At 39.7% G+C, this 12,658-nt stretch overlaps 1 protein-coding gene across 3 annotated transcripts in view; it reads right to left on the bottom strand.

Moving 5' to 3' along the window:
- The window catches only part of LOC129171297 (vesicle-fusing ATPase), a 40,883-nt gene extending 28,627 nt beyond the window's left edge, over positions 1-12,256 (bottom strand). For all 3 annotated transcript variants that reach the window (XR_008566767.1, XM_054759821.1, XM_054759822.1), the window contains exon 1: positions 12,113-12,256. Coding sequence is in view for 2 of the 3 variants with exons in the window: in XM_054759821.1 (XP_054615796.1) it covers positions 12,113-12,124 (12 nt within the window). In the remaining variant the exon portion in view is untranslated. The remainder of the gene's footprint in view (positions 1-12,112) is intronic.
- Between the last annotated feature and the right edge of the window lie 402 nt (positions 12,257-12,658).

The raw sequence follows: 12,658 nt of genomic DNA, 5'->3' as shown, positions 1-12,658 counted from the left end.
CTCAAGGACATTGTGCAGGTGCAATCAATAAAGTCTTTTAATTCAGGGAAAAAGAGGGAAGCTCGCATGGAGCAGAAGCCCACAAAACATGTGAGTCACATAGAAACATGCAAGAATGCAAAGGCTGGCTATACAAGCCAGCTACAGTACATTCTCACTAAAACACAATAAGCAAACAGGAAGGAAAAGTCCATGGCGAATGCAGCAAACCCCCACAACATCAAACAATAATGAGGTGACTAGCAGAGAGTCCCGTTTAAACTAAATAGTATCCTGATTAACAATTACCAACAGGTGCTTCTGCCAGCCTTTACCAGCAGAAGCAAAGTTGCTGCACATGATCCCAAAACAGAAAACGAAAAAACAAATTAAGAGCACCAAACAGGAAACAACGTAAAAACAAAGACAAACCAAAACTAAAAGTCCAACCTGTGATGTGGAACATGACAGTAACGATACAACTTTGTCACTTCCCATCCAATACAGACGTCGCAGCCTTGCATATTGGCCAATACCTGTATCAATTCAATATCAACACGAATCATACCTACTTTTATGACATATTTTGTAGTGTGGAATGTTAGAAAAGTTTTCATCCGGTGGTATTACTCATACAGAGAACAATAATCAGTAGGGGTGTCCCGATACGAGATTGGTTCTTCAACAATGAGACGAGACAACATTATAACATTACTTTTAAGGAAAGAACAATGAAAAAGTATACAGAATATATGATAATCTACTAATATCATTTCTACGATGTTACACTCTTCTGCACTGTGTGTGTATGCTACCAGCCCCGCCTCCACCCACCGAGACAAAGAGAATGTCCCTACTCCTTCATGTTTTGAAACAAAATAAATGAAAACATACTGTATATGAATATGTATGCAATATTGATATTTGCAAGCTAAACAGATGTAATTTCACTGAATTAAGTCTGATGTTGATGTCTTCTCTATTTGAACCAAGTCTCTATATTAAAAATGGCCCACATGTACGAGTAGAGCTGTAAAGTGGTCCCTCCCCATACATGCCCTTGCTAATCCGAACAGGCCACATTTCCAAGCATCTCACTGAATTATTCATTGACCTTTTCCTCTGGGGAGGAATCCAGTTTGATGTTTGCACCAGCTATCAATGCTGCAGCATCAGAGGGTTTGAGATAGCAACATATACTGTATACTGTAATAGAAAGGATGGGAATTGCGGTTCTATTTTGAGTAAGACAAGCAAGATTCGGACTGGTAATGAGCATGGAAACACGAGCATTCAGTGCATTAGTGTACTTTGTCTGGTTAACTGACAAGGCTTAAAATATGCTATTTAAAACCATGTTATGCAGTAGATGTTCCCAGGTCTGGATAATTGAGACGCCCATAAAAGTGTCTATTTTTGAAACAAGGCTCCTTCAGAAGTCACAAACTACACACCAGTTTCTTTACTTCCACAATTTCCCCAAACGACTGAGAAATTATTCAACAACAGGTTCGATAAATTCATTAAATAAAAGTACGTTCATCTTGGACGTCCAATATGGATATAGAATAAACATTTCAACACCGATGGCACCAATTGAAATAACCTACAATAGCTGGAGTATTTATGAATATGACAAAACCATTTGATACAATTAATCATATATTTACATATTAGAACTGTACAGCATCAGGAGGTGGTTTTGAATTGGGGTAAAAAACTGTTTAATGAACAGGAAGCCATTTGTGAAGCAGAGAGAACATACATCATCATGCTTGGATATTGTTTATTTATAGTTTATTAATACTGGGACCAAAGCTGCTTGTGTTAGACATAAGAAATAAGACATAAGACATAAGATATAGATAAAATGAGCTGGACATCTCACATTAAACACTATATTTACAACACAAAATGGTACAAAGCACTTCAGTACTGAAGCAAAACATGTTCTGGACCACAAATCATTCCACACTGTACTTGGGGCCCTATAATTTCGGCGTTAACAACATCGCAGACGGAATTGCGGAATTGGCCGATAAAAAGGGAAACTACTGATAAACGTGGAACCTCGCAGAAATTGACATAAAGTGAATGAAAATGCTGTCATCGTGAGAAAAAGGAACGTTTGTGCGGGGACCGCTCATTCGTAGTGGAATCTCATCACAAACACTAAACCGCCCCCTCCTGAAAAAAACATGTTGAAACAGCGACCTGAAACACTAGCAAAAGTTGGCGGAAAAACTTCTAAACTCTCTTACAGAGCGTGAATGGAAGCTAGTAAGGTTAGCTTGGTTTAGCAGAGCATGCTTGTGCGGCTTATGAACGTATTTACACCAAGCGTTTTACGATGCCCGCTGACATTGTGCAAGTTCTGAGTGAACGAAGAAAGAGAGACGCGTTTATTCTTGCCCCCAGCTCATCTTAACCGTCAACATTGTCAACACACACAACAAACTTCCGGCCTTCAGAATAAGACCTGTGTTTGACACATAATGTCTAATTGTGTAAACTACATAAGGGTGCCATAAAAAATATTTTACATTGATAACGCAGTTGGAATTGCTTTGGTGACTACGTCTTCGTCAAGCACATGCACGGGCATTACAGTTTGTTGAGGATTTTATAGCAACATGTGCAGAGGCTTTCCTCCCATTAGAAAAGTTAGCCAAGGTACATCTGTTTCTGAAATACTGGCCAAAATTGGCCAATGATGTGTTCTATCAATAAGTGTAAGGATTTTTGCATTTTACTTACTGTCACAAAAATTCTTTGCTGGTAAAATAAGTGTGAAAGGTTAAAAGTTTAACTGGAAAAAACGGAATTTGTAAAAAAAAATGAAAACAACATTTGGGAAAATAAAATAAGCAAAATAAAACAGATTTCATTGGGCCCTAAGTACTGTACTGTTCACTGGTGTTAACAGACCTCAGTTACTGTGTGGAGAAGGACAGGTGCCCGTATATTCTAAGTGTTTTTACTGATGTTTTTAGGCTGCAGTGAGGTTGAAATGACCGATATCACTCAGTCATTCACTTGAAAGCAGCACTCCAAGTCACAGCGACCCGGCTGACAAACTGAAATGATCGGCGACTCCTTCCTAAATGTCAATCCTTGGAATATTGCCTTTGACATCTAAAGACTTATTACTAAAAATGCAGATTGAAGATTTTTGGCGTTCACAACATTCAGATGGATAAATTGGGGCACAGGCTAGTGAATTAGGACAGAACTGACAAGACGACACCAACAGCTTCTGCATCACATATAGAGCATGGAAACACAATATACTTGTGTTTGTCTATATCTGTCTCCCTTCTTTTGTTTGTCCTCTGTGTATCTACTTAGTGGTTATGCGCTTTAATGAGTTTGTGAGAGCAAGAGTGGATTTCTCTATGTGGCTGCTAAATATAGTTGTAGCTAGGCCTGTCACGGTAACACATTTTACTGGATGATAATTGTCCTACGAATTATTTTCGATGATCGATATTATTGATAGCATTTTTTGAGACCATTTCTTCATTAATTATGTGGCATAATAATGCGAGTACATCATATCTAAAGCAATAAACTTTCATTTCTTTCATTTAACATTGTTTTTGTAATTGGACTGTCAAGAGCTTTTAAATAAAATTGCAGATGCAATTGTAATAGCTTTATTAATTTAAGCTATTTTTATTAACACTAGTAGACAGGAAGTGCTCCGCTCTTATTTTGAAGGCGGGAAGTGTGAAGTGTGATGTGTGTTGAAAATATGTTTTGACTATGGCTAATTGAGCTAGCTATCAAGTGCCTCTTGATGCCTTGGCTATTTCACACGCAGCTTGTACGAAGTCAGCGGCCAACCTAAAACGCTGGGTTACATTAACAAGCACTGAAGCACAACTCATACAGGTACACACACACACACACACAGCCGCATTAGCATGCTCCGCTAAACCAAGCTAACTCAGCTAGTTTATACAGGGCTGACGTTCGGTTGCCTGTAAGAGTATCAAAGTTTTTTCACCGACTTAGCGTTCAGTTTAGTTTAGTTCAGGAGAGGGCTGGTTAGTGTTTATGAAGACATGCCGCTGTGAATGAGCGGTCCACTGGGGGAATATTTCCACACGCTCTTCCCATGTGAGCGCCCCGCACCATGAGACAGCAGTCCGGGCACAGTGAGGGGGGAAATACCGCTCTTGCCACGGAGCCGAATAGCCAACGGCCAAGGTGAAATTCAGCGACGGAGACGAATATCCAACGTCCAACATGAAATTAACTTCACCAATGTGCAGAGTGAACCCTCTCGTTATCCAGCCCATGCGGTAAAGACAGAGGAGAGAGAGGAAAACAAAAACGCATGCTCGTGTCAATTTATCGAGGCCAGCAAAATGACTGACTTTGGGTTTTTTTTTTATTGTTCGATTAATCCATTTATCGATTGCCATGACAGGCCTAGCTGTACAATGTAGCTCTCTTTCATTACTTCACAAACTAACACACGCACACATATTGAAGCAATTGATGCAAAATGGCATGCACTACTGATTCTACTATAATATAGTTGTCATTCTTTTATTCATTTTCTATATATAATGAGCAAAATACCATTTTACTGATATTGACAACATGACTGAAATATCTTGAAATACATCTCCCCAAACAAAGGGTTTAAAAAGAGGGGTCACCTTTTGTTCAGGGTCGTCTTATGCGATAAATGAATAATATATCGTTCATTCTTTCATTCATTTTCTACATGGTGAAAGAAATATGATTTCACTAACAATGAAAACATGATTAAAAGAAATACAAATCATTTTTTTCCAAAACAGCTTAAAAAAGAGCGGGTCGTCTTATGTTATCAAATGTTTTTTTTTCCCTTTATTGCATTAAACAAGCTAAACAATTCAAGAACAGACACAGAAGGATGTGTCAAAATTGTTGTCAGAACAATAAAAGATCATATTAGTTGTTTGGAGGTGGTGATGTGCTTAAATGTAGCCAAGAGCTTCTTCCAAACAGCCTCAAACATCAGCAAATCCTCTCTTGGCCATGAAAGAGTGTGGGTGGACAAACAGGCATTGAAGCTGAGGAGAAAGATAACGCTACTGAGCAGTAGAAATTTATGAGGAAAGCAGCGCACTGACTGTTAAGGGGAAAAAACAATAACACATTTACAGCCCATAGGTTTGCTGCATCACTGTGGACTAGAGCCGATGAATCTGCAAAAAAATGTGAATCGCAATTTTCTTGCTTAGATTTGAGATCACGCATACACGTAATCATGCACATGCCCACACACATGCATTTGCACAAACACACCGTGTTCCACACGGTTATGACACTCTCATATAAATGACTTAAAACATATTGTAATTTTGGTCTGATACGTAAATACTAGACTCGCTCGATAACTAGTTTACAAAGAATATGTGGATGCACATAACTACTTCTTAAGGTCACAAACAAGACGGAGCCGACTGTGAGCACCTTCAGATGGGGGTTGGGCCCACAGCAGCTCCCACTGCTTGCTAAGAAGAGCGATGCATGCCTTCATGTCAGAATCTCTGTTAGAAAGTCCACAATTTTTACGTTTATGTTTTTATTTCATTGATTCATAGTTTTTCGTGACGCATTTGCTTAAATATGTTATATAGTGTATGTTTTACATTGTTCAGTTTTTGAAAGTGAACGGTAAATTTGCAGAAATTACATTTATAGTTCATGCCGCCACCCATGACGAACTTGCTCTTGCAGTTCAGCCTCATTTCCGGAAGTGACATCATCGGGGTGCTATCACTCAGGTAAACAAACATAGAGGTGTACGTGACCGAGGATGTTTACAGTGATTATAGCGAAGATTTGAGCGATGTGTCAGCAGTTTTCGAAACATTTGGAGATGAAATAGAGAACTTGCAGAACACGGACTTGAGACATAGAGATAAAGATTGGTCGGCGTCAAAACACATAATGGTAAGTGTAAATTACTCTGGAGTTGCTTAGCCTTCAATTATTGTTTTAAATCGGCTTAATGAGGTTGAAGGGTTTTTTATAGCCTGTTTGATTGGATATGGGGATAAATGTTTGCCGCCGCCGCCCCCGCCACCCACAGTGAACAACAGTAAACATCGCTGTCAAAAGATGTCTATATAACATGTATAATGCTTTGCAGCCTTGTCGCTATCATGGACTAGTGTTTAGAAGACATTATGTAAACAAGACATGACTTACTCTGTTCTGTGGCAACTTTGACACAGTGGTCATTCTTTTGCCATACTTATCAGCGAGGACCTCACCTGGTCTCACAACACCCAACAAATTCTGAAGAAGTCCCAAAGGAGACTGTACTTCCTGAGAAGACTGAGGAAATTTGGCGTGTCCACCACAATCCTGAGTTGCTTCTACAGATGCACTATCGAAAGTGTCCTTACCGCCTCCATCACTGTTTGGTACGGTAACTGTACAACACGTGATAGGAAGGCACTCCAGCGGGTGATCAAGACCTCACAGAACATTGTTGGGGCAGCCCTCCCCTCACTGCAAGACATTTATACATCTAGAGTCCTACGCAGAACACACAACCTCATCAAGGACAGCACACATCCACAACACTCATTATTCACACTCCTACCGTCAGGCAGACGCTACAGGAGTTTGAAGTCCAGGACCACAAGGCTGGCAAACAGCTTTTACCCACAGGCCATCAGGCTTCTCAATGAAGCACTCGCACTCGCCGCACGCAACACACGCACACACTCATAGCACTTTATTTATTTATTTATTTGTATTATTTACTTGTATTAATGTCTCTTCTGTTGTTGTTGCTTAATTTATTGGTATATATGTTTATGTGTTTTTGTTTCTTGTGTTCTTATTCTTTCTTGTGTTTTCTTCTTTTCTTGGGAGAATGAACAGAATAAGATTTTCATTGCATGGTATAACTGCTGTTTTACCATGCACATGACAATAAAACTCTCTTGAATCTTGAATCTATAATTAGAATAGCATACTTTTTCAAAATAGGTTTATGCTGTACTTTCAAGCCAAATGCTTCTTGTACAGGTATTCCTTCGAAGAAGTCATCAGTGAAACAATCACTGCAAAAGAACAGAACTCGAGGTGTGCATCCATCTGTCTCTCGTTCTCTGCACTTACTTCGTCCATTGTGATCTTAAACCTTCCTCTTTTGGAAAAGAAAAACTTACAGTATCACTCGGATACTATGAACATCCAGCAACAACAAAACGTTTTGGCATGACTACTACTGTATTTTGATGATCAATACCCTGAACCAAATCGACGATCTACCTCGAGAAGCATTTGTTTACTCTGCTTTAGTTGAGAGGTGTCACACCAATGCCGTCACTTCCGGAACTGAGGCTGAGCTACGAGCTACTTCGTCATGCAGAGCTTCGCAGACAGTCCCAATATAATGTGTTTATGAGTGAGGGTGAACAGGTAGCACCAAAGTTTGTGGCGAGCCACCACAAATAAATGAATGTATGGGAAACACTGAAAAATACTGCATATATATACAGTGACTCATATCTGTAAGGGTCTGATATTTTTGGCATCTAATTATTTGAAAAGAAAAGCATAAATAATGCATTAATAATGCATGAAGTACATAAAGTACTTTGACCTTACCAATTCAATCACAACAATAAGTCAAGCTGCCTCCATTCTACCACCAAAATAGTCAATTTATTGTCCATTTGCAAAAGCCATTGCCCTTTACAAAATGGATACTGTAGCTTGATTACAAAAAGGTTAGTCATTTTGCCATTGCGCCAGTCTGTGACCATGTTTGTGGGACACTGACAAGACTCAGTATGCCCAGCAACTATCATGCTGGGCCAATAAGAGTGAAGGATGAAAGTGCGTGTTTGTGTCAGCAGTGGCTCGGAGCTCTTTTGACTCATATTGCATGACCATCACATCTCTGCCCACAAGAACATAGGTGATACGTGAAAGAGATATTTTACAGATATTTTCATGTAAATGTGATTAGCACTTTCCTGGCTTGCAGGGCTTCCCCTAGGATTTTTTTGAAGCCGTGGTGGTGGGCTGCATGGGAGGGTGGGCTGCCAGAGCTGTGTCGTGCCGCTGCTGCGTTTTTAGCAATTTTTTTGAGCGATTTTAAGCCATGAAAATGGCCACAAGGTGGCAGAAGTGCATTTGATAAGTGCTCAGCAGGGATCATGTGAATGGAAGAAAACAAAGATGCCAGAAAGTGACAAGCTGTCGTCAATTGACTACACATTTTACGGACTATTTCATTTTTACGGACTATTTCATTTTACTATTTAATTTTCATTTAATTTTAAAGAAGTGCCAACAGGGCAGACAGGCAATTCTGGTGCATGTTTATCAAAATAAAGCGCAGTGAAACATTTTTATGATATTTTAAATAGTTTTTAAACTAACTGTGTTCAATATGTGCATAAATAATAAGCTATATATGTGTCCATATAGCATATATATCCATCCATACAATATATTACTTAACAAACTAATTTTTAAGGTGTGGCAGCTTTTATTTTGTCTTGGCGGTGCGCCACGATCAATTACATTTGGCGGAAGCCCTGGATTGCATTTCAAGACCAGACCAGTGAATGATTCCAAACAGATGGGAGGCGCCATCAAAGAAACATTAGCATGTCTGCTGTGCTGGGTGCACAGATGTGGAAGATTGGAGGTCATTTTCTTACTCATTTCTTGTTTTTAGTTGTATTGTGCCACAGCACCGTCTCACTGCTTTACTTTACTCATACATGTTCCAAGGAACCACATGTCTTCAAGGTCATATTTTATGTTAGCTGCAATGTATTTGTGGTGGTGGTCTTGGAGAAGGGGGGGAGGGCTTGATGGCATCATCATCTACACGGTGGGAGACAATTAGACTAGAAAAGGTTGCTAGATTTGACCTAGTCACAGATTTGGCAACGCCGATCCCTCCTGCTAAATCTTCTTATTCTCTGGCAGACAAGGTGCGTATGAGGTGTGTTAAGAAGTATAGCCACTGCCATATACTACACAGAGTTGGAACGACAAGCTCCATTCATCGAAAGTCCCATTATAATGTGTGTATGTAAAAGAATTGAATAAAAGTGACAAGTACGACTGTGTGGCCTTTAAAAATTGGTATTGGTAAAGCTCCTGTGGGTGCTGAGTCACAAGTAAGAGGTCAAATTGTTCAGACGCATCAAACTGCTTCTGTTTTAATCATGTTGCTTTCTGCAGGGAGAAAGAGAGTCCTCCCAGCTCCACATTAAAAATGTAAGCGTTTGATTCCATGAGGTCTTGTACACAAAGCATTCAGAGGGACGTTCACACATTTAGGTGTGATGACTGCAATAATCCAACACATCGTGTGGCATTCATGTCCATGAATTGCACGTGTTAACTCAATTGCTGTCTATTTGGACCTTACAAAGCTTATATTAACAAAGTGTGGCCATATGAAACATGGGAAACTACAGCTGAACCCATTTATGTTGGCTGACTGACGTCGACATAAGCGGTTGTCAACGTCACTGAAATCTCGCCATTGCTTGCACATTTACTTGTGACCAGCGGCACAAGGAGAATGGGTGATAATAAAGGCTGTTTCAACCTACAGCCGTTTGTTGACGGTTGTCCTCCATTTGTGCATATTTTTATTTTATACTCTTACCTGACTGAGCTGCTGCTGTAATTCCGTTGTATGTCTTGGCTACAGTGACAATAAAGCTTTCGTACATGCGCAAACCTTTCTAAAAATCTACATAAAACGGGCGCATTTTATGAGTTGCTACAGAAGAATCTGGGTTAATGTACCCATGGTTTCATTATTGAGCTTACTTTGCACTGAACAGTGTGCATGTTTTAATACGGTGTCACTAGACAGTAGTTATTTGCTGTTGTCGTTTCACACCGCTTACCAACAATTATGAGGTTAACTATTAATTAGGGCTGTCAAAAATAGCGCGTTAATGCTGGTAACTAATTTATTTAATTACGTTAAATTTTTAATCAGAATTAACAACATACGCATCATAGCAAGTGACGCCTCTGTGCTATGACGACGGCGGCACGGTGTCCCCACAGAGTCACACAGAGTCTGACGCTCTTTTATAACTTTATTCTGACCTGAACACATCAACGGTAGTGCAACTCCAACACCATCTCCAACTCACAAACACATTTCTAGTCCGTTTCTAGCCTCGGAACGCCACTTCCTCATTGTCACTAGATGACCTCGAGATGCATTCAGGGACACTCCGAACATCACAACACAAAATTGGCATATTTCAGACATAGTTGCAAACGCTGATTAATCATGATTAATTAATTTGAAAAACAGATTAATCTGATTTTAAAATCTAATAATTTGACAGCCCGACTAATAATAAAACACGTCAACATAAGCAGACCGATTTTTCATAGAAAATTACCCCTTTGGATCTCAAATTTTATGTCAACAAAAGCGGTCATCCATATATGTCGACATCGACTTAAGCGGGCACACGGTGGACCAGGACTTGATGAGTTGGTCGACATAGACAGGCTGTTGAAACAAATTGGGCGACTTAACCGGTAAGTAAATGCCGTAAATAAAGGGCCGATATGGCCGACACCAATACCGATCAAGATCAATGAATGAGTTTGTGACTTTTGCTTATAATTTGTTGATAATGACTAGAATCAGAGTAACACACAGAACATTATAGTCAAACAAGCTTGTTTGTTTATTTAACAATATTTGTACAACCATATACGACAATGTAACAATATCAATTATAATACCCTGTTCTCCTTTATTATATCAAATTGCGCAAAATAAAGTCAGTAGTGCAAAATAAGTAAACAAAACCAAAAACTACTATTGGCTCTCATTCAAATCCTTTGGCTTTTTGCCCCCAAAGCCCTCCTGTGTCCAACTTATTCCATGAGTTTTCAAAACATTATAATAATATATTTGACACAACAAAAAACACAGATGTTTGTGAAATTAAACATAGAAGAGAACTGTAAAATATCTAGCTAGTATCGAACCAAATACACAACCGTGGCATCGATAACGTTGATATTTGGATCAATCCGCCCACCTCTACTGATCATTTCTTTCAAGAAAGTCTGCCGTCAACCATCCTTCCAGGACCTCCAAAGAACAGTGTTTCCCGCAAGACTGCAATCTATCTGTGGTTTTGGTTGGTCGGGGTGGGCTAGATGATTGTGGTATGTACATATCAGGTGTGTGTTCTATTGGTGGCAGTCCAAACCAAAAACAAATGAATGTATGGGAAACACGGAAGAAGAATGGCAGAAAGACCACTGGAAGTTTCTTTAGGGCACAAGTCAACGAGGACTATAATAATAATGATAAGAATAAGAAGATAAAAAGTAATTCCTTTAAACACAAACACATGACCTTTAACATGATGTAATCTCAGAGAATCTCAATTGTAAGAAAGAAATTTCACAGTTTTGCAGAATCTACCATAAACTACAGAGAATAATCACCATCATCTATCATTTCAGGCTTTTCCAATTTAAAAAAAAAGTTGCCCCGACGTTCAATAACACCACCTCTAAGCCCATTAAAGCAAGGTATCATGTTACCTGACATCATATCACCTAAACAGGGAGCACAGTCTATGCTTAAAAAGACTGCAGCATGGTGAAAGGAGGCTACAATGCATTTTCGAACCACAACGTGCCACCCTATCTAATTTTTGTGCTTTAACGCAAAATGAACCGGCACACTATTATGTTAGATGCTGGTGGAATCTTATTATCAGTGAGCCTCTCTTTTACGCTGCAGCGTCGGCTCAAGGGCAAGCAGCTTCCAGGATTAAGCAGCCATACTCTCAAATAGGAGCAGCTTGATGGCGCTCTCTGCTCGTTTGACAGAACATGTCTCATTATAGGCACAATGGTGAGACTGCAGCATCGAGTCAAATTCAGTAAAAAAAATACAAATACAAATACACACACAGCACCAACGACATTCAGTGACTGAAGACGTCCTGCGTCCAATACGTTTGAACGCTAGTCCGACATTTTGCTGTCTATTTCACCGTGCGTACAAATCAGGAAACGTGCTTGGCAACGCTATATAACAATGTGATAGTAATGATAATAGCTCAACTATATATGATGCTCTTACCCGAGTAGCCATCTTCGCGGGTTGTGGTGGATTAGTGATGCTGTAGCGGTGGAAGACGGTTCATATGACAAGGGAACAAGTGAGCCAGGAGGCGGGACAGCCGATGGCATTTATCAGGTCCAGCGCACCTCTTTCTGATTGGATAATTCAACCGGAAGTATAAAGGCTAGGACGCGCCCCATTAGCTCACACGCGCTTGCCTGTGTGACGTACCAGTACGCTCACGTGTGAGCATCAAAAGCGTATAGAAGAAAAATGAAATAAAAAAACACGGATAAATGTTGACAGAAATTGAAATACATAATACATAATCAAACATTGGGTTTGCTTTGGGTGGACTATGTTAAGAAGGGTATTTAGGAGTGTAATGCTAGCAAGTTAATATGAATACATTTGAATGTGTAAAGGTATATGCGATATATGTGTCTGTTCCATCAGTGACTCAACCCCCTGCCATTAAGTTTTGGTATTGTTTTGGTTAGCATGTTGGCTACACAGTCAGGAGAGATCCGGGAGATCTGGGTTTGAATCTCCTCCGTTTGGGCA

This window comes from Dunckerocampus dactyliophorus, chromosome 18 (genome assembly GCF_027744805.1).
Source record: "Dunckerocampus dactyliophorus isolate RoL2022-P2 chromosome 18, RoL_Ddac_1.1, whole genome shotgun sequence".
NCBI lineage: Eukaryota > Metazoa > Chordata > Actinopteri > Syngnathiformes > Syngnathidae > Dunckerocampus > Dunckerocampus dactyliophorus.
This window is presented reverse-complemented; position numbering and strand designations above follow the sequence as displayed.